Source organism: Gymnodraco acuticeps, unplaced genomic scaffold (genome assembly GCF_902827175.1).
Source record: "Gymnodraco acuticeps unplaced genomic scaffold, fGymAcu1.1, whole genome shotgun sequence".
Classification (NCBI taxonomy): Eukaryota; Metazoa; Chordata; class Actinopteri; order Perciformes; family Bathydraconidae; genus Gymnodraco; species Gymnodraco acuticeps.
This window is the reverse complement of record NW_022990021.1, coordinates 3,967,327-3,994,210: the sequence shown is the minus strand read 5'-3', so window position 1 is coordinate 3,994,210 and position 26,884 is coordinate 3,967,327. Positions and strand designations below refer to the sequence as shown.

The 26,884-nt window shown below is 40.9% G+C and overlaps 1 protein-coding gene across 1 annotated transcript in view; it reads left to right on the top strand.

Moving 5' to 3' along the window:
* The first annotated feature begins 9,533 nt into the window (after positions 1 to 9,533).
* Positions 9,534 to 26,884, top strand: part of tmtopsb (teleost multiple tissue opsin b) — a 33,812-nt gene continuing 16,461 nt past the window's right edge. The window contains exons 1-2 of the mRNA XM_034214149.1: positions 9,534 to 9,915; positions 22,305 to 22,633. Coding sequence (XP_034070040.1) covers positions 9,534 to 9,915; positions 22,305 to 22,633 — 711 coding nt within the window. The remainder of the gene's footprint in view (positions 9,916 to 22,304; positions 22,634 to 26,884) is intronic.

Below are 26,884 nucleotides of genomic sequence, written 5' to 3'. Positions count from 1 at the left end.
TATACACCCTAATGGCACTGCTCTGACTGCTATTGGCAAAACATCTTAGTAGCACTTAATCACAACACCGACTAAATATCATATTCAATTGCTAAATTAAAGCATTTCTCTCACTCTGTGTCCAACTGTGTGCAGCCTGCATGTGTATAAAAGTGGCATATCTTAGAAAATGCAATATCTCTATTTTATATCAACACTGTTATCCAAGCATTTGTGTCAATGTTTTTATGCTTTTCTCAACCTTCAGCCATCAAACCTACTTTGAGGTGGTACACCACATGTTGAGGTAATATTCGATCAGGGATTCAGGAGATTTAATGGATTCACACCACTTCATATCACCACTTGACCAGAAAGTCTAGTGTTAATTATCTTCGTGTTGTACTGTATACCCTCTGCATGTCTCTGCATTGCCTGTATGTATTCATTCAATTTCTAGTTTTAACTAGGTATTACCATTTTAAAATAAATCTATTTGTATGTATGTTTTAAACTTGAAGCCATTAGAAGGGCATGAAGTAAAAGTGAATTAGAATATGGTAAATGTAAAGAAAGAATGCACCAACAAAAGCAACAATACATGTAAAGCTATGTCTAATTTCAGAAGTTAAAGACATCCACATTGATGTGACATCATAAATTGTTGAATATGCTAAAAATCAATGCTGCTTTCATTAGGTAAGGCACCTTTTATGGAGTTTACTTTTTAAATAACTTTTTTTGTATCTTTAAGGCCTTGCAAAGGGTGCATTTCCTAAGTAGTTACAAAGCCATTTTCTTAAAAAGAATTGAAAATGTACATTGGTTAATAATCGCATCCTGACATACTATTCATACTAAGTTTGACATAAAATTACATAGGTCTACTGGCAAGGTATTCGATATGCGTGTACAAGAAGACCCATTCTTAAACAACCTTTTTAAACTATCTATGGCACATAGTTTAAAGTGCATTGCTTGTTAAACAATACATAAACCAGGGAACAAAGTTAAGCACAAGCAGCTGGATTTAATCTCATAATAAATCATAGGTATGTTTTGGCGTAACATAAAACCAACCATTGTCTTCTCCCATTCCCCTTTTTTTTGTTTTGATGTGTTCCAGTCAGGCTTTCGTCCAAACCACAGCACTGAGACTGCTCTTGTAAAGGTCTTTAATGACATCCACTTAAACACAGACAGTGGCAGAACTTCAGTGTTAGTATTATTAGATCTCAGTGCTGCGTTTGACACTGTTGACCACAGCATATTACTAGACCGACTGGAGAACTGGGTGGGACTTTCGGAAACAGTTCTGAATTGGTTTGAATCCTACTTAAAGGACAGAAACAACTTTGTTTCTATAGGTAAATACACATCTGAGTTGACAAATATGACATGTGGGGTTCCTCAAGGCTCCATCTTGGGGCCTCTTCTCTTTAACATCTACATGCTACCACTGGCTCAGATAATGAAGAACAACAAAATAAGTTACCATAGCTATGCAGATGACACACAAATTTACGTAACAATTTCACCAGGAGACTATGCTCCAATTCAAACACTGAGTAAGTGCATTGAACAAATCAATGACTGGATGTGTCAGAACTTTCTCCAATTAAACAAAGATAAAACTGAGGTAATGGTTTTTGGAGCCAAGGCAGAACGTATAAAAGTTAGCGCTGAGCTTCAGTCCGCAATGTTCAAAACAACAGATAAAGCCAGAAATCTAGGTGTAGTCATGGACTCTGACCTGAGTTTCAACAGTCACATTAAAACTGTTACTAAATCAGCCTACTATCACCTAAAGAATATATCTAGGATTAAAAGACTAATGTCACAGCAGGATTTGGAAAAACTTGTCCATGCTTTTATCTTCAGTAGACTCGACTACTGCAATGGTGTCTTCACAGGTCTCACTAAAAAATCTATTAGGAAGCTGCAGCTAATTCAGAACGCTGCTGCTCGAGTCCTCACTAACACTAAGAAAGTGGATCACATCACTCCAGTTCTGAAGTCTTTACACTGGCTTCCTGTGTGTCAAAGAATAGATTTCAAAATACTGCTGCTGGTTTATAAAGCACTGAATGGTTTAGGCCCAAAATACATTTCTGACCTCCTGCTAAATTATGAACCATCCAGATCTCTCAGGTCTTCAGGGACTGGTCAGCTTTCTGTCCCCAGAGTCAGAACTAAACATGGTAAAGCAGCGTTCAGTTATTATGCTCCAAATATCTGGAACAAACTCCCAGAAACCTGCAGGTCCGCTACAACTCTGACTACTTTTAAATCCAGGCTGAAGACTTTTCTTTTTGTCGCTGCTTTTAATTGAACTATTCATATCTTAGACTGCACTGTAACTTTTATCCATGTACTTTTTTCTTTTAATGTTTAATTGACAGCACTGTAACTTTTATCCATGTATTTTTTCTTTTAATGTTTATTTTATTAGCTTTTCTTTTTAATGATTTTAAATGCCATTTTCTTAATCTCTTTCATTTTTTGTAAAGCACTTTGAATTGCCTTGTGTTGAAAAGTGCTATATAAATAAACTTGCCTTGCCTTGCCTTGCCTTTGGTGCACCTGGAGCATTGGCATTTAAATCACTGATTCAGCAGATTGGATAAGTGATAGTGTTGTTTTTAAAACACCAATACATTTTGATTATGGCAGAATATTTTGTTAGATAAAAACGTGAATTTCAGCAATGATCAAATCACACAGTTATGGAAAATGTTTGGATCACACAAGTGAGAAAACATTTATACACGGCCAACACTGGAATCTAATCCTACAAAGGGTTTCACACTAATCATTTCAGTATAGCCTTATCTTTATATGCAAATATAGGCCTACAAATAAACAGGTTCAAACTGAATAAATGGACATGCAGGGGAGAAAATGCAATTAAAAAAAGCATTCAAATGTTGATCCAGAATTCAAATGTCAAAATTATGAATGAAGCTCATGATCAAGCTTCAGGCATTACGTAATGCATAGAGACTGCATCTGTTAGAATGACGTGTGGAGGAAGGCTCTTAGTGTTACACATGTGCTGTTAGTCTACACTGTAAAATGTTTGACTGTAAAATTACAGTAAATTACTGGCTACTAGTTGCATGGATTTCACAGTAATTGACTGTCAATATTTCAAAGTAATTGACTGTGAATATTTCACAGTAATTTAGTGTAGATATTTTTACAGTAAATTAGAATAAAAGTACAACTAAATACTGTGACTTTACAGTTGCCATGCCCATGGAATTACTGTGATATAGCAGTACAGAGCTGTGGTATTATGGTACCTTGCTGTACATCAATTACAGTAATTACCTCTATTTTCACACTATTACTGTAGAAGTAATGCAACACAGTAGCCAGTAATTTACTGTAAATATAAAAATGTAAATAATACTATATTGTAAATCTGACTAGTTAACTGGGAATTTACCATAACTACACAATTCAATCAGCTCAATCAACAAAGAAAAACAAAGAAAATGCCCATTTTAACTTTGTATTACTCCATTGAAGTGCAAAGTACATTTCACAGTGTCTTGGACATGTTGTTACGGCCCCAACCTCTACTCCGCGGTAGTGGCTCGTGCTGAGACCCGCAACATGAAAGAATACACACAATAACCAGTACTTGGTAACGAGCATTTATTGATAATCAGCCGTTTGCTCACACAAGCGAAACGGGAAACAAAAAGAGGTCTGGAGGACTGGCCAAAAGGAACAAACAGAAGGAGGGAACCCGAGCCAGCCACACCACGGGCCGTAGGACCCAGAACTTTCCCCCCCCTAACCACATCCTCCAGCTTCTCTTTATGTATACACGGTTGAGTGGAATTTGGAACACCTGGGCAGAGGCGGAGCCAGGGGCAGACCAGGTGCACCTGGGCAGAGGCGGAGCCAGGGGCAGACCAGGTGCACCTGCAGCAGGGAGACAGAAAGAAAACAAGGAGGGGAGCACGTAACATGTCTACAGACATCCACTCAAAGTCAACAATTTTTCTGAAGAATGTGCTGACATGGGGGTTTAAATTGCCATGCCTCTTTTTGGCTTTCGAGCCCGTCTCAGGATTAATGCCCAGGAAGCACCTGAAAACAATAAGCCAAAGACAACAATTTCAATGTTGCATCGTTTATTTTAAGGCACATGCAGCGGTGCCCCTTTTAATTTAAGTAAAACGTGCACCAAAAAAAGAAATTAGTATTTAAAGCAAGCAAGAGCGATGAAAGCAAGAAAATCACTTAATTTGTTGTGTTATCACAGAGGATGGTCTGAATACAGCATGTTACTGTGAAATAGTAACATGTTGTGAAATCCTGGTAATCATTTATCCTGTACATTCACAGTAATTAACTGTGCCTGCATTGATTTCACTGTGAAATTCAAAATTACAGTATTATATTGTGAACATTACAGGTAAAGACTGTAAAGTGGTAAAATAGTAATTTATTGTAAAATATTACAGCTAAATATTATGAAATCATGGTAATATTTTACAGTGTAGCAGTGATCTTTCTGGTCGCAGAGGTTGTGAGGAGCACTTAGAGCTTCTTTATGTTTATTATATTTTGAATTGTCAATTGCCAAGACTCTTAAACTGAGGACAGTTATAGTAAAGGAGTTCCATGGGCAAGGCCTTACTACTTTTTCCAAAATCCAATTCAATGATTAAGATAGCATTGTTTTTTTGTTGAAGGTTATGTAAAACTAAAAATGTTGTCAATTGAAGCTTTCATGATACGCGATTTGTTCTTAGTGATGAAAACAGCTACAGTAGTTGGTTTCTTTGGTTACCGCCCCTGCTAGCTTGCGCAACTACGTACCGCTGCGCTGTACTTGGAGCGCAGCTCTTGGCAAACATTTTTGAACGATTCCCGACACCGAGGCCTAATTAGGCAGCATAGCTCTCTCCATGGAAACACACTGTCATGTCAGCGAGCCTTTTTTTAACCACTTATCACGTGAATGATGCTTTCAATTTGTATCTTTTATCTTTTTTTAAGATCATGAGGAAACCCTTGACATGATCAAGAAAGGACTGTGTACGATGCATTTACTTTAGTCTTATTTAAAGAGCCTGTGACAGCATCCCAACAACTGTTGTGCAATGAAATATTGGGCTACTAGTAATCTCGAACCGTCAGTTTAAAAAAGAAAAAGCGATACCGTTCCGTTAAATATCAATAATTTCGAACATCGCGGGGAAATTCCTTCGACTCATTTTGAAGTTTTGGGGGAAGCCGGAAGTGACGTCAATGCGGGAACGCTTCACTGTGCGGCGAGAGAGCCAAACACGGACAAAGTGTGTTGTCATGCGTAGAAATGGTGAATTACTGAGTTTAGGCACGTTAATAACGTTTTAATGAAGTTGACTACAGTATATTCATATTTGTCAGTGCTTTCATGTCAATTCGGCGAACATAAACATACATGATCGTGGTGAAGATGATGATTACATTAGGATTAAAAATCGGTAGTGAGAGCTGCTGAATTTCCTCCCGTAGGATGTGATATAAAAACAAATCGATTATTTTTGTAGTTGTAAACTCAAGTGGATGAAACTACATTTATTAGTGCTTTCATGTCAATTCGGCGAACATATAATACATTAAATGATCGTGAGAATGATGATTAAAAACCGTTTGTTTGAGCCGGTCTGCATTTCCTGATGAGAAAACCACCCGATGCTTTTTGTAGTTGTAGTACACCAACATGGATTAAACGTGTGGTTTTTTTACCACAATGTTGGGGAAATTAATGGATAAAATGCACGGATTATTATTAATATTATTCCCACTCCGATCGGGACACCAGGTCCACCGTTTCCCCGCAGCGAGGCTCCCCCCGTTGACAGTTTACGTGGGCTGGGTGCAGTGGCGGACTGGCCATCGGGACGAATCCCGATGGGCCGGTACCGAAGTGGGCCGGTCGGATAAGTCACTAGCACATCCCCCATAGGCGGCGCGTGAGGCTCAGGTTTGGGAAGGCTAAATAACTTTTTGTACGCCTCCGGCGTCTATAGAAAAGAGATCAACTCAGTGTGCGGAGTTTAAATCTCTCAAGTCATATTACAGGATAAAGGAAATACAGTTTAAACTGCCGTATGCAGAGAAGACGCCGACGTGTCGCACTTATCATTCATATTACATCATCAATCAGATCATCGATCATATAATGTATATATTTCCTTATCTGAGTCAGCTTCTCCAGCCGTATCTGGCCGTGCAACACTTACAGTGTCACATACTGTATGCAGAAGAGAAGTATTATTTTAAGCAACACATTATGTTGACGAAACACTCGAGTCAAATGTAATTAAAGTCAGATCCACTCGTGTCTTAGACGTGAACGCGCTCTCAGCTGGAGAGAGAAACCCTGGCTTGATTTACCGAGTTGATAACCAGCGTCGTAGGACCGCTTAGCGAGATCTCGTTTGTTAGTTTGTTGTTAGTTTGTTTGTTACTCAAACATATCCAGGGTCTGTTGAACTGGCTTCGTAGTGCAGGGCACAGGTGGCTAGCAGCGCTAATGTCAAAGACACAGACATTGCATTATATTTGTATTTTACCAGGATGCAGTGACACAAATATTTACATATTTACATTTACTATCTACAGCACCCGCCGCCCCTGACATCCCCCACTCCCCCCGTTGACAATTTACTAGCGGTACCGAAGTGGGCCGGTCGAGAGTCCCGGGATGATTTTTAGTCCCACTGGCTACATGACCGAATGATCGCCCATATTGACGCAGCTAATTCCTAAACTTCTAACAGATACAACATAAACCGATCCTTCAGCCTCATATGAGCTCTCAGACACGTTCAAAATTAAACTGTCATCGCTGTCTGAGCTTGCTGCTGTGTGCACCATCGTGCGTTTACATGCAGCTGCTGGGATCCTGAACGGTGCAGCTGGAGCGCTGTGCCCGCAATGACGTCACACATAATTTGGCGGGACTTGAAGAATCCCCGAGAAGATCCAGAAAATGGTCAACATTGAAGGGCAGATTAATGGTTATCAAAGTACAAATATCCAAAATCAGTTCAGTAACGGTTTTCAAGGGGACAATATTTACTCAAATTGATGGGTTTGGATGATGGGGGAAACTCGTGTCACAGGCTCTTTAAGTATTAAGACAAGTTGAAACTGAATTTTCTCTGCATGAGCTTGGATACATGAGAACAGCCTTCACAGAAGGCGTTCAGATGAAAGCAAAACATTAGATATTCTGCCACTGCAAATTCAAACAGTATGACAGAAAAACATTAATTTAACATGTTTACTTCTTCCACAACCCGTTGAGTTATGTATGTACCTCTTTTAAAGTGTGTATCGTACAATTTAGTTATTTATTGGCCATTAGGAAACAAGTTGTTCATTACATGTCACGTTATGATGGCAACAAAACAAATTAATTAAATACAAGAAAATGCCTTGTATAAAGGTAGGCTATATGTAGATTTGGCAATTGTGAAAACTGTTTCCTCTCTACTCAATTGGTTTTCTGCATCTCTACAGGCATCCTCATTGGGAGGACTAAGATGTAAGGAAACAACAGATAAACATGACATTTAAGAGACTTGGGATGTTCCCTTTAATGTGGCTGTGATGTTGGAGAAGAGCTCCTACTGTATGTGAGCTCAGATATGTGCTCACAGGCTTTAGGGCACAATCTACTGCATCAAGGCTTCAGCTGATAACTTCATTTTAAAAACGGTTTGTCTCATCTGCTTGAACAGTCACTATAACGTAACAGTAGCCTAGTGCAGATAATATATGACAAAAAATAATTTTCCTCTGCCTCCCCGGGGTCCCGCAGTGCTCCTAATGGCTTTTGTAAGACTCTACCAATGAGAGCAGAGCTTTAAGAAATATGAATGACGTTTAAATAACCTTTCAGAAAATTGACAACGATTTTGTTTTTGGTCAAACCCATCCTTCTCTGTCTGTCTGTCTGTCTGTCAACCCAAATTGTACCTGCTGTGAAAGTGTTGTGTAAAGTCTTTCAATTAAATTACAGCTAAAGGAATGATTTACACACTGTGTTGCTTTACACATTTGTTTTAAAAGGTTGTCTGATGTGTGAGGTTCATTACAACATAAATCTCCCGTTCTCCATGCTCTCTTAAACGTCTCTGTTTGCAGTCAGCCATTCTTGTTTGCACATAAATAGTTTTAAATAATTGATCAGGTGTCTATATTACTGTCTGTATGTGCAAGATGTAATGAAACGTTACATTTGTGTGTAGTTGAGATCGAAATAAAGGCGTAGGTAAAACATTGGTGTGGTCTCCCCCACACACTTTATGTCCCTCGCCAAATTTGCTATCATGACTGTAATGCCATTGCATGATAGTCTCTAGTTCTTTTTTTTATATAAAAAGGTTTATTTCTAAAAGAAACACAAGACAAAATAGCCAGCAAAGCAGAAGAAAGAGAGATGATTACCGGATAAAGAAAATGATGATGAAAAAAAAAGATTGGATTTAAAAGATATGAATTTCATTTCTAATACAACTTTTTTTTGTTTCCCATTTCATATCTTTCAAGTACAAGATATTTTCCTTTTGGGTTTTGATATGTTAACCACTGTAATATGTGTATTGCTGATGATAGGAATTATAAGAATATTTCTTTTTGATCTTTTCTGGTATCCCCACAAGAGGATAAGTGGGTTTTTATTTAGAGAAATACCAAAAATATTTCACAGATCTGTAAAAGAAGAAGCTATGGCTCATCAACATATGCCTATTGTCTTCTGCTCACTTCACTCTATATATAGCATCTTGAAGTTCTTTGTACTTACTCTGAATGTGGGGTGTCTTGAAATGCATATGGCTTGTAATCTTACTGTTTTCTTTACAATAATTTAAGTTATGTTATGTATTAAGCATGAGCATATATATCTTCCTCTCTTGACATGATTGTTTGATTTATTTAATAAGGGGCATGTACATTAGCACAGCAGTATAGTGTTTAGAGGGTGGGAGAGAGGGGGGGGGGGTCTTGTTGTAGACATGCACCTGCTCATTGTCCCATAATATGCAGTTTGTTTATCCCTCGGTATATTATTGTGCAATGCTTTCATTGACCGTGATTGTTTGTAGTTTGAGACAATTACACACATGCATGCTCACAGACACACACGCGCCACCCCCAACACATCATGTTGAGCTCCCCCCCCCCCCCCCCAAGGACACTGGGTGATAAAAGCTCAGGAGCACTTAGCACTGGTCCGGTGGCCGCACAATAACGCAGGAGCGCACATCTCCGCAACCGGAGCGCACAGCGGATGGGTGGACCCAAGATGACAGCAGCATCTTCTCTCTGAATCCTCATTCATTCGCCTCTTGATAGCTTTACCAACCTCTTCTGTGCTTGTAAAAGTCTGCCTCATGCGTGCTCGGTACAACTGTGGACTCCCTCGTGCGCCCTCGCTTCTCCATATGGGTTGAGAGTCAGCAGCACCGAGTCCGGATGTTCACGTCCCGCGGTGCAAACTTCGGGCTGATGCAAACTTCACGGCTTTGCCCGGTATGATCGTTTGCAACTTGAACCTTAGCTGTGCGCAATCTCCAGGCGGAGGAGCCGGTGGCACGGCAGTGACGGAGGTGTACGAAGAAGTGTCCGGTTCTCTCGCTCCTCCGTCCCTGAGCCCAAAGGGTCACCTGGTGGTGGCGGTGTGCCTCGGCTTCATCGGCATCTTCGGGTTCCTCAATAACTTTCTGGTGCTCACGCTGTTCTGCCGGTACCGGGCTCTGCGCACCCCCATGAACCTCTTGCTGGTGAGCATCTCAGCGAGCGACCTGCTGGTGAGCGTGGTCGGCACCCCGTTCAGCTTCGCAGCCAGCGTGCAGGGGCGATGGCTGATTGGACGCGCTGGGTGCATTTGGTACGGGTTCATTAACGCATTTTTAGGTAAGTAGGCCTAGCTCTTTGCGTTGTCTGGCGCATGTGTCACCGGATTAAGTTTTTCAACAACGAGTTTCACCTTTAAATCCGATGTTATTATTACTCTCGCTGGTGGTATGTGACTTATCCGACCGGCCCACATCTTCCGACCGGCCCACTTCAGTACCGGCCCATCGGGATTCGTCCCGAACGTCTCGATGGCCAGTCCGCCCCTGAACCCAAAACAGTATTAACTCGATTAAAACCCTGCAATTTAATTCTGCAGCTAATTCCCGTCACAATCCTATTAAGGTTGTGTGGCGTCACTACTGATAATGTTCAGCCGTGCTAAGCCTGCAAACTGAATATCCTGCGGAACTTACATTATTATATAATATGCTATTAACGTGTCATAATTCAATTTTTTTTTTCCGGATATAACTTTTAATGGGAAAGAAATTGAAGCAGAGGAGATGGACACATTGTAAAACATAGAAAAACGCATTTCTGCTTATATTACATAATACATCTGATCTGTTCAGCTCTTGACTCGATCCCTGGAGGTTGTGTCATGTCTCTGAATTTGAAGGACTGTTGACAGGGCTCTTCATCAGTGCTGGGATCAAACCTGCACCTCTGATTTTCAGGACAATCATTGTAATTACTGCCAAAGCTTGATTAGTGTCACCCCATTGCTCAGAAACTAAGATCTCTTCTCCTTCTCATCTTTCACCTTTACCTTTGCTGCTCTCTGAAGTGGTGTTATTCCTCTTTTATCCTTTTTGTAGTCTTCGCACCTGAAGCAAGGTGTTGTTGCTCTTAAATTGGTTGTTTTCTCTTGTGAATGTGGACTTGCAGCAAGGTATTGTTTGTCCCTGTAAATGAAGTCTGGACTTCTTGGACTCAGGTGTAGTTACTTAAAAATAAGTGGTTTACAGTATGGAGTTTGGCTTGCAGTAACATACCATATTCACACTTTGATATACTGACAGGGTTTTCAATCCTTCAACAACACACTGTCTTTCACTGTAGAAGGACATGCACAATTGATATCAAGTTTTCAGTATATGGAAAGCCTGCGTACTTTCTAATTTCTCTGTGCAAGTTTAGCATAAACAAGAATCAAGCAATAACATGGCGGTGGTGGCGAAGTCCAGACTTGTCTTGGCAACAGTAAGGTCACCAGTTAAAGTCCCGGCAAGACCAAGTGCTACTGCTCGCTGTGGAAAACTACCTGAATAAAATGCTTTGAATATTTAATTCTTGGCAAGGCTAATCATTTCGTAGCCCACTAGCATGAAATATTCATGTGAGAACTCAGAATTTCCGAAATGTGTTTTGAAAACAAGACGCGGCTTGATTCACATTGTTCTCTGGCTTATTGAGATAGGCTACTTTAAGCAATCCTACAAATAATGTAGATGTACACTCGCTAGTCAAGAACACGTAGGCCTAATATGAATTATACTTTGATCAACAAAACATGTGAGTTACCTTTTAAGAGCAGAGTTACATTTGATCCTTTCTCCACTGTGCAGAGTTCGAACTAAATTGTGTTTTAACTGGAAAAAACTGCCTGAGGAGAAGACCTAACTTGAGTTGCATCTTCAGAGTGCACAAGTAGGCCTATCTCTGTATTTATATATTTTATGCATTAGCCGAGCAAAAGTTTTGTAAGCAAGTGGCTTCCCAGAGTCTCTTGTTGATGTTTTTGTTTTACTAGAATTAACTTTTCGGGATCGTTTGGAGTTCACCAAGTTACATTTGAGACTTTTTAAGCCCCTGTCACACTGTCCCGAAATTGACACCCGATGGACACACGATAAAGGAAATGTTCAAATTCGGCTGTGATCGTAGCAACATCGGGCCATTCGTGAGGGAATCTAAACCATCGTATGACCGCCGGTGGAGTTTCTCAGGCTCATGTGTTATGCCGTAGGTTGAAGCCTTGCCGTGGATTGAAGCCCTGTTCGCGGGGACCCGCAAAGGTGATGTCATCGCCTGTATTGAGCGTTCGCCGTTTTTTCACCCTTTTCAAAGCTTTTTTCTCTCTTTTGAATGATATATCAGATTAAACAGCAAACAGCTGAATAAATCATGTGCATACAATTGCGAGGAGGCTCGTTTTAAGGACACGTTTTTCAGATCTGTCACAATCTTCGTATTGGAATAAACTTCCGTTTTTGAGTGTATAGTCCCACTCTGTTATATTCCTCCTTCCTACAGAACAGACAATGACAGGATAATATGTGATTTGTCAATAGTCCTATTTCTTAAAACCTTCTCTGTTGTTTAAGTGTCTGATAACCACGAATAGTAAGCAATGATATAACAGTAATTATATCACATGATCATGTCAGACACTGTGTTATTTTCAATTAAGCCTAAAAGATAATGTGTTCAAACTGGCTTCACTCACTTGAATTGCTCCTTTGAATATCATTTTTATATATCCCTACTCAACACATGTTTGTATTGTAATGCCACTCATATTTTTTTTTTAAATTGTATTTTAAGGTGACATTGAATGCTTTGAAAGGTGCCCTAAAATAAAGTGTATTATTGGTGTCAATAGGGAAGATCTGCACTGTTCTCTACATAACATGTTCAGAGCAGGTATTTCTCCTGCCGGATTTGGAACCCCCCCTATATCTTTCTCCAGGATAGTCACAACTTCACCAAAATCACACTGGTGCTTGCTGTTCCCCTCTAGTTTGTGCTCACAAAAGCATTTCACTCTGGGCCCAGCAGGTACAAAAACTAAAGAGGGGCTTCCATATCCGGTAGTGCAGTTGCTAGAGCTGCCGGATTTTGAAGCGCCCCCTTTAATTTTGGCCAGGATAGTCACAGTGTCACCAAAATCACACTGGTGTTGCCTGTTTCCCTCTAGTTTATGCTCACCAAAGCATTTCACTCTGGGCCCTGCAGGTGAAAAAATAAAGAGGGGCTTCCATATCTGGCAGTGCAGTTGTTAGAGCTGCCGGATTTTGAAGCGCCCCCTGTAAATTTGGCCAGGATAGTCACAGACTCACCGAAATCACACTGGTGCTTGCTGTTCCCCTCTAGTTTGTGCTCACAAAAGCATTTTACTCTGGGCCCTGCAGGTGAAAAACTAAAGAGGGGCTTCCAAATCCGGCAGATCAGGTGTTGGTGCTGCCAGATTTGGAACCCCTCCTATATCTTTCTCCAGGATAGTCACAACTTCACCAAAATCACACTGGTGCTTGCTGTTCCCCTCTAGTTTGTGCTCACCAAAGCATTTCACTCTGGGCCTAGCAGGTACAAAACTAAAGAGGGGCTTCCATATCCGGCAGTACAGTTGTTAGAGCTGCCGGATTTTGAAGCGCCCCCTTTAATTTTGGCCAGGATAGTCACAATGTCACCAAAATCACACTGGTGTTGCCTGTTTCCCTCTAGTTTATGCTCACCAAAGCATTTCACTCTGGGCCCTGCAGGTGAAAAACTAAAGAGGGGCTTCAAAATCTGGCAGATCAGGTGTGGTGCTGCCGGATTTGGAACCCCCCCTATATCTTTCTCCAGGATAGTCACAGACTCACCAAAATCACACTGGTGCTTGCTGTTCCCCTCTAGTTTGTGCTCACAAAAGCATTTCACTCTGGGCCCTGCCTGTAGAAGAGGCATGCACAGTCTTTTTACAGTGCTTTCATCCTGATTGATGAGTCAATAAAGCAGTTCAGTGTTTATGGTCATTTGGCATGTGTATTTGATTATTGATTTTTAATGGCAGTGTTTTGAAAATGGCAAACAAGTGACTATGTCAGTTGTTTGCCTGAACTGTAGAACTGCGTGCAGTGTTGCAAAAGTGCCCTGTTGAATTTAAAATTGAGTGCAAAGCTGAAAATGTGTTTAGATTTTTGGAGACTTGAGCTGAGGTTTTGCTTTTTGAGTGTCACTTTAAATAATGTTGCTTTATGTGTAATTTTAGTGTGTTTGCAAACGAAAAATACTGTATTGGTCTAATTATTTATAATTTACAAACCTATTGCAATAAAGTGAAGAAATGGAGAAGATACCACAAATGTGAACAAATATGTTTGGGTGAGGTTAAAAGAATGTCCCTTTATTTTGTGTCCATGTGGTAATAAAGAAGGTGTGCGCTGTTGAAAGAATTCAAAACACTTGAACTTGTAAAAACAGGGATTTATCATTGCCAGGAAAAAGGATAACTTTATTATTATGATATTACACAGAAACGCAGAAATGACTTGGACTGCAAGCAAATAGAACATCTTCCGCAGGATAGAAAGTCTGCTCTGCCGGATTTGGAAGCCCCTTAGATAGTCACAGACTCACCAAAATCACACTGGTGCTTGCTGTTCCCCTCTAGTTTGTGCTCACCAAAGCATTTTACTCTGGGCCTAGCATTTTACTAGAGGGGAACAGCAAGCACCAGTGTGATTTTGGTGACATTGTGACTATCCTGGCCAAAATTACAGGGGGCGTTTCAAAATCCGGCAGCTCTAACAACTGCCATGCCGGATATGGAACCTCCTCTTTAGTTTTTCACCTGCAGGGCCCAGAGTGAAATGCTTTTGTGAGCACAAACTAGAGGGGAACAGCAAGCACCAGTGTGATTTTGGTGACATTGTGACTATCCTGGCCAAAATTACAGGGGGCGCTTCAAAATCCGGCAGCTCTAGCATATATAAAATATAGGGGGGGGTTCCAAATCCGGCAGGAGAAATACCTGCTCTGAACATGTTATGTAGAGAACAGTGCAGATCTTCCCTATTGACACCAATAATACACTTTATTTTAGGGCACATTTCAAAGCATTCAATGTCACCTTAAAATACAATTAAAAAAAAATATGAGTGGCATTACAATACAAACATGTAGGGATCAATACAGGCGATGACGTCACGTTTGCGCGTCCCCGCGAACAGGGCTTCAATCTACGGCAAGGCTTCAATCTACGGCACAACACCGGCAGCAACTTCGTGAGCGGCAACTTCGTAAGGCACTCGTGAGGGCATCTTGTCAAATCGTGTCATCTTCGTGTTATCATCGGTGCATTCACCCTCACTCTGATCGGGGTGAATGCCCGATGGCACCGATGATAACAAGATGCCCTAACGATGGCCTTACGAAGGGCAAAATAGACACACGAATTCAACACGAAAATGAACCTTCGCAAGGTCCTTCGGCAATTTTTTGGCATGCCAAAGATTTTGCCACCGCTCACGAAGTTGCTGCCGGAGCCTGAGAAACTCCACCAGCGATCATACGATGGCTTAAGATGCCCTCACGAATGGCCCGATGTTGCTACGATCACAGCCGAATTTGAACATTTCCTTTATCGTGTGTCCATCGGGTTGTTTTATTGCACAACAAAATCATGTAAACATATTAGCCTATGTAAATAACCCAATTTGTGTTCTGTGAAACTAAAAAGGATATCATATATTATTTTGAAGGACAGTTGACAGGAAGTTGTTGTTGTTATGGAAACAACATTACGGAGAAAACGTAATCTTTTCTACATATAAAGACGGATAAAGTAAAGAACAAAGTCTGAAGATATCAGTACAGTATCATAGTACTGTAACATAATTGTTTTTGGTACTTTCATTGCAGTTGTATGTCTTAAATGTAATGTAAATGTTGTCTTCGTGTGTGGTTCGGGGCCATCTTCGTGCAAAATTCACAATTCCATATTCGTGTGTCCATCGGGTGTCAATTTCGGGACAGTGTGACAGGGGCTTTAAGGAAAATAGATTGCAGTATATTATGATATGTTCAACACACCATGGTCATAACAAAGCTAAATGATAACACGTTTTAAAATGAAGCAACCATAAACGTTACCGGTAATGCATAAGGATTAATATTTTTTTTAATTCAATTTATTTCAAGTTTAAAACCACAATTTCAAGACTTCCCTTGCGGTTGCCCAGCCATTTACTGATTGATATGGTAATAGGAATTGACAGTCAGTTCAGTCAGTCAGAATGAATACACAGTATTACTTACAGGAGAAAAATAGATTGATCTATTCAGGTTGGCAGGTCTTAAGTGAAAACAGAACTTCTCATTTCACCCTAGCCTGGACCTGCACCTGCAAGGTGAAATACAAGCATTTTGTTAATTCACTAGTAAGAAACTGTCCATCCTGCTGCTTTGATATCATATAGACCTCTTAGTTCTACAGCAATCCAACCTCATCATGCTGTGTGGAGCAACAGGTGAAGGTATCTAAAAGTAAAAGGAGGATAATATCTAAAAGAAAGAAAGATATGTGAGTTGTACATCTCAACTGGCATAAATAGAAGCAGGACACATTGAAACAGGAGAAAGAAAGAATACCTGTATGCAGGACATCTGACAATGCCATTACAGTACATGTGTCATAGTACACTGTCAAATTCTTGTAAAAGTAGCAGGACAGTTCTATTATTTCTCACCCATAAGCTTATTGTGGGGCTACAGCTTTTATGTGACATAAGACATGTTGTACTTGACAAAAAGGCAGCCGCTGCGCTGTGGAAACTAACTTATTCAGACTTAGAAACCTAAAAGGTCATCCTTTTATTTACACAAATTCAAACTCTGGTTTCACTAATTAACTGGTAAATGTGATTATATACAGGGCGTTATATATCTGCAAAAACACTAAAGGTTAACCTGATTACTTAGTCTTTGTTTTCTGAGTGTGCATCATCTTGGTAATATTTAGCAAGTTGTTTTGCTTTAATAATAATAATAATAATAAATTCAATTTATTTAGCGCTTCTCATCTGCCAAGACAAATCCTGAAGCACTTTGCCATCAGTTTGATCTGAAAAAAAGAAAGAAGAAAAGAAAACATTGGAAGACAGAGGTTAGATAGAAAGTGGGAGAAAGGGGAATAGGGTAATACAGAAGGAGAAAGAGAGGGAGAAAAACCAAGAGGGAGACAATGAGAGATGATTAGCTCCTGTGCTGACTCAGGTGTAGAACATTGGGTCATTGTTTTTACCATAAATCTATTCCACATCACTCTTTATGGTGTAAAGAAAAATCAGGCCTCAGGTGATAAATCCATTAAAATGCATGTTGGAAAATTAAAGTGGGCTTTGTGTGAATCAAAGCCAATGTCAGGGACTAATAAATTCCCCAGAATCCCCACCAGGCTCAGAAGAGAGAGACTGTTCAATCATTACAGGAAATGAATAGAATGAAATTGTTGTTAAAGGTGGGGTAGGTAATTTTGGAGAAACTAGCTCGAGTGCGCCAGAATTAGAAAATACACAGCCGGAAAAAATATGCCACTTCCTTACAGAGCCCCTCCTCCAACACACACAAACGCGCACATGACCAATGAGGGCATGAGATAAGTTTGTGCACAGATGGAAAGCTGACAGGCAGGTAGGCCATCCAGTTATTTTAGCCGGGCCGCCTAAAATGATTGGTCGTGCTTTTTACTGTACTACGGCTTCCATTTTTTATGGATTTTTTGTCAAAGCACTTAAGATATTCATTGCTATCGGGATGTTAAGAGCATTCCATGGAATATAACAAAAAGTGTATCTCGAGCCGGTTTCTCAAACTTACCTACCCCACTTTTAAGTGAAGTTTTCTTGGTTTTTGGGGAAGCAGACTATTAAAGATGTATAAACAGATTGAAATGACGACAGACAGACAGAAGGACATACACATAGACAGAAGGATATATAGATTAAACATGTATTAATCCAGCTAGCGAATGAGAGAAAGTGGTTTAGAAAGGTTCCTAATTTAGTTAAATTACCAAAGTAATCTAAGTGGCCAAAATAAAAAGAGATGATGTTGTCCAACAATTTTTGTATTGCTGCTGTTCACATATACAGATTTTCATCGTTGGCAAATTAAGATGTTGTAAGTTAACAGGAGCTTAATAACCATTTCCGTCTTATAAAAAAACTTGCTAAATGCTTGTATACAGTATTCTTAAAGGGCCCATGTCATGGCCATTTCTACTGATCATAATTCCATTGTTGTGGTATACTAAAATAGATTCATACTGAGCAATTTTCCAAACTCACATTGGTTTCTCATACAGCATCTCTGTAAAGTACAGTGGGGCAAAAAAGTATTTACTCAGCCACCAATTGTGCAAGTTCTCCCACTTAAAAAGATGAGAGAGGCCTGTAATTTTCATCCTAGGTACACTTCAACTATGAGAGACAGAATGGGGGGAAAGAATCCAGGAAATCACATTGTAGGATTTTTAATGAATTAATTGGTAAATTCCTCGGTAAAATAAGTATTTGGTCACCTACAAACAAACAAGATTTCTGGCTCTCACAGACCTGTAACTTCTTCTTTAAGAGCCTCCTTTGTCCTCCACTTGTTAACTGTATTAATGGCACCTGTTTGAACTCATTATCAGTATAAAAGACAACTGTCCACAACCTCAAACAGTCACACTCCAAACTCCACTATGGCCAAGACCAAAGAGCTGTCAAAGGACACCAGAAACAAAATTGTAGACCTGCACCAGGCTGGGAAGACTGAATCTGCAATAGGTAAGCAGCTTGGTGTGAAGAAATCAACTGTGGGAGCAATTATTAGAAAATGGAAGACATACAAGACCACTGATAATCTCCCTCGATCTGGGGCTCCACGCAAGATCTCACCCCGTGGGGTCAAAATGATCACAAGAACGGTGAGCAAAAATCCCAGAACTACACGGGGGGACCTAGTCAATGACCTGCAGAGAGCTGGGACCAAAGTAACAAAGGCTACCATCAGTAACACACTACGCCGCCAGGGACTCAAATCCTACAGTGCCAGACGTTTCCCCCTGCTTAAGCCAGTACATGTCCAGGCCCGTCTGAAGTTTGCTAGAGAGCATTTAGATGATCCAGAAGAGGATTGGGAGAATGTCAGATGAAACCAAAATAGAACTTTTTTGGTAAAAACTCAACTAGACGTGTTTGGAGGAGAAAGAATGCTGAGTTGCATCCAAAGCACACCATACCTACTGTGAAACATGGGGGTGGAAACATCATGCTTTGGGGCTGTTTTTCTGCAAAGGGACCAGGACGACTGATCCGTGTAAAGGAAAGAATGAATGGGGCCATGTATCGTGAGATTTTGAGTGACAACCTCCTTCCATCAGCAAGGGCATTGAAGATGAAACGTGGCTGGGTCTTTCAGCATGACAATGATCCCAAACACACCGCCCGGGCAACGAAGGAGTGGCTTCGTAAGAAGCATTTCAAGGTCCTGGAGTGGCCTAGCCAGTCTCCAGATCTCAACCCCATAGAAAATCTTTGGAGGGAGTTGAAAGTCCGTGTTGCCCAGTGACAGCCCCAAAACATCACTGCTCTAGAGGAGATCTGCATGGAGGAATGGGCTAAAATACCAGCAACAGTGTGTGAAAACCTTGTGAAGACTTACAGAAAACGTTTGACCTCTGTCATTGCCAACAAAGGGTACAGTGGGGCAAAAAAGTATTTAATAAGCCACCAATTGTGCAAGTTCTCCCACTTAAAAAGATGAGAGGCCTGTAATTTTCATCCTAGGTATACCTCAACTATGAGAGACAAAATGAGGAAAAAAATCCAGAAAATCACATTGTCTGATTTTTAAAGAATATATTTGCAAATTATGGTGGAAAATAAGTATTTGGTCAATAACAAAAGTTAATCTCAATACTTTGTTATATACCCTTTGTTGGCAATGACAGAGGTCAAACGTTTTCTGTAAGTCTTCACAAGGTTTTCACTCTCTGTCCTAAACGGCTTGTTGGAGCTCCAGCCCCCCCCCTCCCTGTGAGCCCAGTGTGCTCTGATTGGTCGGGACGTTGCGAGGCTTGTTGCGAGGCTTGTTGCGAGGCTCGTTGCGAGGCTCGTTGCTGCGAGGAGCAGACAGGCTTGCTGGTCGGCGATACAGCGAGAACAAGCAAAACTCATCCTGAGCACACACAAACACTCACAGCCGAAGTAAAAACAATAAGTGTGGCTTGATATTGAGTAAGAAAAAGGTTTATAACGCTGTGAGAATGGGTCTGCGGAGAGCATTTCTCCGCGATCCCAACTTAGCATACCTTGTTTGTTTTAAACATCATAAATACACAATCAACAATGAATACTTACAGGTTGTGTACCCGAATCTCCCGCTGGTCCAAACAAAGTAGGAACAGCATCGTTCTTCAGTGCCCTACGCTGTACGTATCCGGCATGAATCGCTGAAAGGTTTGTGAAGCTTTGTTTCGTGAAATGCTGTCAGAGGGTGTGGCCTCTGGGTATTTATTTATTTAAATTATTGACCCATAAGACTATGGCGTCCTGATTAATTGTCCCTCACATCTTTCCTCAACCTCAGGCCTTTTCTCATCGAAGTCAAGAAAGAAAAAAGACATTGGACCTGATCATAATCTTTCAGGTGTTACCTTTGGTTATCCATTGACCCATTTCTGAGCATTGTCTCCCACTGCTTACCTATCGATAGTCGTTGTTACCATAGAGACCACACCGGGTGGCCGTGGCTCGGGAAAACGAGCGGATTTTCCATTAGTCGGAAGGTTGAGAGGTTTGATACTTGGGAAAGATAAAGAACCCCAAATTGCTGCCCAAGGCATACTGAAGCTGTCCATGTTTGTGAATGAGCATTAGATACGATTTAATGCATTTGTACACCTTGGCAGCCCTCCTATCAGTGTAACATGTGTTAAAGGGTAAATGTTGTAAAAGTGCTTTGAGTGGTAAAAGTGGACAAGTAAGGTGCAAAATGAATGCAAGACCATTTACAGACTGCACTCTCTGATGAATAGAGCCTATATACAGCTCTAAAAAAAATAAGATCACTGCACCATTGTCAGCATTGTCAGTTTCTCTGGTTTTACTATTTATAGGTATAGGTGTTTGAGTACAATTTGAATGTTTTATTTTATTCTATAAACTACTGACAACATCTGTTTGTGTTGGAATTCAACAGACACTGGAATTGAATAGCTGCCATAGATTGAAGTTTAAGAAAAACTTGGAGTGGTCTCTTCCTTGTGTGTGTGTGTGTGTGTGTGTGTGTGTGTGTGTGTGTGTGTGTGTGTGTGTGTGTGTGTGTGTGTGTGTGTGTGTGTGTGTTCACTGCAGTTGCCACTTCTTCTGTTTATAATTCAGTCTTAAAACTCTGATATGTAAGACTTCAAAATGTTCTCACTTTGGTGACTCCCAGTGGTGGTATGTATTGGGCCAATCTCTAACTACCTATTCTTCCTGAATATTTTAAAATTAATTGGGGACATTATTTGACTTGTATCTGTGATTGTATGTTAATGAAAATATCTCATTGACCAAAAAAAATAGACCTTTGGAGTCTATGTGCTTTATTTAACCAGAGAGCTTTTGTAATGAATTCAAAGGGCTCTTACTCCCACTTCAACCACCTACAAACACACGCACACACACACTCTTTCATTTCAATTTTTCTCAAGACTCTCACCCTCTGTGGTTGCTTTCAACACATATAGTATGCCTGTGACCTGTCCACAACAAACCTGCCACGGTAACAGCCAAACAAATCCTTAATTATGCATAGAGGTTCTGCAATTTTCTGTAATCAAAGTCCTTGTCCCTTGAAGACTCAGTGAAATGGAGGTGAAGTGCCCCTGGTGCACTTTACCCCGTATGTGCTGATTAACACTGATTTAAGACTTCACTTCAGCAACAATTCACTGCAATAAAAGGTTTGTACAGGTGTCTGCCTCTGCTCCCATTCAAATCAGTTACAATGTGAACAGATTATAGCCACCAAACACTGAAGGATTAAGCGAGATAAACATTATCTCCCAATTTTAATAACAGTTGATGAAAAAATAACAATTCAGTATAATTAATGTTATATCATGTATAATGTTTGAATATAACTATCTAATTAGAGCTAAGAAAAACGAACAAAAAGTGTTAAGATGATTGATTAAGTCATTTCCCCAGCAAAACGTTTGACGTCTTAAGTAAGAATTTGCTGAATTTAAAGAACAAATGGGATACTTCTCTAAACACATAGTTGGCCACAAATATCAGTTTTTCAAATGTGGTGACTAATTCTACTTAGCATTTATGTTGTTTTTTTTAAATCCAAAATGGATGCTAGGGAGAACTATCTATGCAAATAAAATGAAGGAAAAAAAGTCAACATTAACAAAAAGATTCGGATGAACTGCAAATTGAGGCAAACACATGCTATTTAGTTTTTCATTTATTTAATCAACATTTCTGTACATTTGCCAGAATTAGCCAAGAGGACAGGACAGCTTTTGTAAGTCAACCTGAAGACACATTTCATTTTAAACAAGTAAATACAATCAAATAAAAACATGCAACATACAGTACTGGAAATCTTAATATATCATAAGCTGCCGGAACCCATAAATGGTCAAGAGACGAAATAATATAGACTCAGTTTCTTGTTCTGTTTTACCCCTCTCTCAGGCGTTGTCTCCCTGATCTCCCTGGCCGTTCTGTCCTACGAGCGCTACTGCACCATGATAAAGCCCACCATCGCTGATGGCAAAGACTTCCGCCCAGCGCTTGGAGGGATCTGCTTCTCTTGGCTCTACTCTGTGGCCTGGACTGTGCCCCCACTGCTGGGCTGGAGCAGATATGGGCCCGAGGGTCCTGGCACCACCTGCTCAGTAGACTGGAGGACTCAGACGCCAAACAATATCTCGTACATTGTCTGCCTGTTCACCTTCTGCCTGGTCCTGCCCTTCAGCGTTATTCTCTACTCCTACGGCAAGCTGCTGCACGCCATCAGACAGGTGCGAGTATGCAAATGTACTTCTTACAAAGTCCTTTTGTTAAAATATGTTGTATATCTCAGTGGAAGTGAGCTAGTTAATGCACTTCAAGGTAGTTTTGACAACAATAAATGCATTTATGAGTGATTCAAATTCAACCCCAGCAGTGCATTCCCTAATATTTGACATAAGATGATCCACTTATGTATCAAAAGCCTCTAGCTAGTCTAAATATTTCATTCAGGGCTGTGAAGTTTACAAAAGAAATGGAGCCATGTATCAGCTGACCTTTCAATCTGCCATCAGATGTACGCTCAACAAAGTTGTCTATTAAAGCTGCTTACACCAGTGAATTATTTCAACATCTGTTTTGAACTGTTGCTGTCTCTTAGAGATGCCCCTGTGAGATTGTTCTCAAGTGTTGCTAGCCTTCTTCTTGTATGTAAGGTAAACCTTGATGCCAGACGACGCACAAGAGAGCTTAGGATGATAACCATATTTTCCTCACATTGTTTCTTAACCGATAAAATGTTGTGTCTGCTTCTCTCAGGTATGTTCTGTAAGATTTATTTTTAAAACTTTAATGGTGGCACTTGTATTATCCAAATAGTTTTACCCTTATGAATTGTGAAAGTTTAGGAAATACATGTAATACATGTCAAGATGCAGTTTGTAGGTGAGTACAAATGCTTGCTTAAACATATTGTTTGTACATGTATGGTAGGGTTTAATCTTGAGATAGAGTTGGCAAGCGAGAAAGAACATAATCTAAAATGGTATTTGTTCTACAAAAGTGAAGAAGTAGTCCAAGTGAGCCTTAAAAAGGATCCATGGCAGCCTTAATTGAGAGCTTGGGTGTTTGGACTTTTCCTTTTCTTTACTTGCTGGACTTTGACTGTGATTTACTGGTATTCCCTTCTACACCTTATTTGAAATGCCTCACAATTTCTTGCCACTACCGTTTACAGAGAGCTCTCCAGGCTGATGTTATGGAGCCTGGTCCAGGCACAGCACTGTTTGTTTGATAAGCATGAGCTGCTTCACTTTCAGTTGGTCATCAGTAGCTGGTTGGCTACCAGATGACGAGTACAGCTAGTCACCTTTGTCATAGTCTGGCTCACCAAATGTAAACTGTGTGGTATAAGCCTGCCATGGTCATTTGTTTCAGTACAATACCTTGTTTTTACACTAACTCTTCCCTTTAAAGTTCTGCTCATTGTGTACATTATTAATTTACACGGCATCTCTGTCTGCAAAGTGTTGCTTTTGTTGAGTTTAGGGTTGACTTTGTTTGTGGCCATGAACCACACTCTATGAGAGCTAGGTGCTGATGTGTTGGTGCTGTTTGCACAATCATTTAGTGGGAATGCTGACACAGCATTCCAACTATCTGTTATGCTACGCACAAAATTCTTTATTATTCCGCCGGGTTATTTTGCGCCTCTTCTTCTCCCACATTGAACATCGCAGAAACTACGTTCAAACATCAAAACGTTCAGCTCGGTCGGGAAACGATGGCTATTACTTTTATCATTCATAACTTTCATAATTCCAGAGATACATCCCATAATTCATCACATTTTTAACATGGAAGTCAATGGAGAAACTCTTCAGACTTGAACAATCTTCATGCAACTTCAACTGCTAACTGGTTTTTCATACTTTCACTCTGAAACCTCATTCCAACTTTAAAATGTTACACATCTTTCTGACATTATTCGTGTAACACAACTTTTAAATCTGATTCTTACTTTTAGAGATATTAAACATTGTTCAGACCTTGGTAAAGAGGCCTTCTTCAGATTTTAGAGTGCGTGATGTCACAGCTAGAGTGGAGGACAGATTTAATTTTGCCTTCATATTTTCTTTTAAACCTGCCATAATTCCCAAACGCTACATTCCTGAGACATAATTTGCCATGCCAAATGTAGGAAAACATCTCGTAGCTTGAAAGATAAAAAATAATTAAGCAAAATAATTAAACAAAATGCCTCTTGCGGGCATGAAGTGACAAAAACATTCAACATGTCTCCATTAAACCCCATTGTAAGTTCAGCCTCACCTTTCCCCACCACAGCAGCCGCACACCTTTAGTTAATCTGCCAAAAAGGCCACATTATTAACCCGAAAGTACACAAAAAGCACACTTCAGATGCTCAAGTTCCTTGACATGCTTCACGCTTTGAAATTTCACCGATATCTGTTACGGTTCTTCAACAAAACGTTCACATGTAAGAGGTTTATCTCTCATTCAGAACAATGAAAATGCTCTCCTCTCACTGATCACCATGGAAATCTTTGATCTCTGGACACGTCATTAGCTCAAATATAAACACCTGTGTCATGGAACACGATGATGTCATAACTCCAATTGACATAATTAGAGCAGCAGACTAATCACGTGGTCACTGAAGTTTAAGCCTCTTCTTTTCCGTCTGATGGAGACTTCATACTGACTTCAACATGTTCCACATATTTTAGACATTATTGGTGACGTATGCTTTTAGTGACTGGCGGCCCATCAGGAGAGACCGTACAGCTGTGACCAGTGTGTGGGAAGATGGCGCCTGTGTCGGCTCGCCGCTCCCTCAGCTCTCTGCCTTTAGCTATCCTGTTTTTGTTTTATGTTTGTAAGAATGTCTCTGCTCTGCTCGTCCACGATCGCCAAGCTCTCCTCCACCTCAGACTCTCACTGGAGTTTATATTGCTGCCCAATCCTACATCTGGCAACCAGTGGCGTTTTCTCCCGGAGGCCAAGGGAAGCCAGGCTTCCCCTGTTTTTTCGGATTGTAGTTATAATTTAAATAAATAAATAAAAACACTTTGTTTTGTTTAGATAATTCTCCTTTGCTGTGTGTTGCTGCCGGCCCGTCTCTCCCCCATTCTCATTGAGTATTTTACTAAGAGTGAAACAAACAGCGCCCCTCTAGATGTTATGGTGAAACAGTAGATTGCACTCACTGTTGTGAGAGGAGGCCAGCCGAATCTGGCTTCCCTTGGTGAAAAAAAATTGAGGGATTGACCAATCAGATGAGGCCCACGTGATGCCCCTGCCAACCTGTGATTGGTCAGGGCCATGCCAAGGGAAGCCAGCCGCCTCTTGCTTCCCTTCAGAGGCGGCTGGCGATTTGATTGGACACTGCCATCCAATCAAATCACATCAACATCAGTTTTAATACTGTAACTGTCATCACCGCCGTTAGAAATTATCAAGAAAATGAAGCATTATGGAGGGTGGAGATTTGGCATACTTAATCAAACATAACTTTACTAAACTTCCGCTACAGCAGCAACTAAAAATTAAATCAGATGACAGGCCAATGCCCGCACTCGAGCTGTGTGTACAAAAGGGAGAGAATCGGACGTTCAATGAGGACATTTATGTCCGCACGGAGTGGCTAACTGGAAGCGCTAAACTTCAGCGTCTATTTTGCTGGCCATGTTTTTCTTTTTGACAAGGATTCGTGCTCCCTGAACAATCCTTGGGCAACTTCAGGATTCATCGACCTTGCCAACCTGTCACGGGCTATTGAGAGGCACGGTAAATCCAAAAATCACATAGATTGTGTGATTGTCTGCATACATTAATAAGTAAAATGCTTAAATTAATAAGGAGAGAGTTTCAGCTGGAGAGTGCGTGCGGACCTTTCGGTTAGATAACAGGCGTGTGCAAGTCCTGCATCTGTGTGATACAAATGTGTGTAAAATGATACCGGGCGCTGTAATCACTCATCTGGTTACGTTATTGACCACCCCCCCCCCGACCCAAAAAATGGGCTTCCCCTACATTTTTCCCCACGCCACGCTACTGCTGGCAACCATAAATCGTCCCCCCCCTCTACTGTCGGATATTCCCACCTACCTGCGCCGGTTGCCCTGCATCCTGCCTCGCCGAAAGCGCTTTAGACGACGGGGAAAGCGTGGTGGTGCGCTGGTCCATCAAAAAGCATACCTGACGGCTTCTTCTGGGACTCATCCACGCCTCGGATGTCATGGCCCTCCCGCTGTACGCCATGTGAGGGATCGATGGATTCGCCCTGTCTTTCCGGAGCTGCGGCCTCTGCTGGGCCCGCTGACAGCTCCTCCTGCCCGACTGACTGCTCCCGGCCCGCGCGGCGTTCAACATGCACATCTTCGTCAGCTGAGACGCACTACACCTTCGGCAAGCCCGGAGCGAAAACTTTGCATGGGTTTGCTAAATGCTAGGTCGATAGCAAACAAAACTTTCCTGCTAAATGACTTCTTCACTTCTCGTGAACTGGATTTTATGTT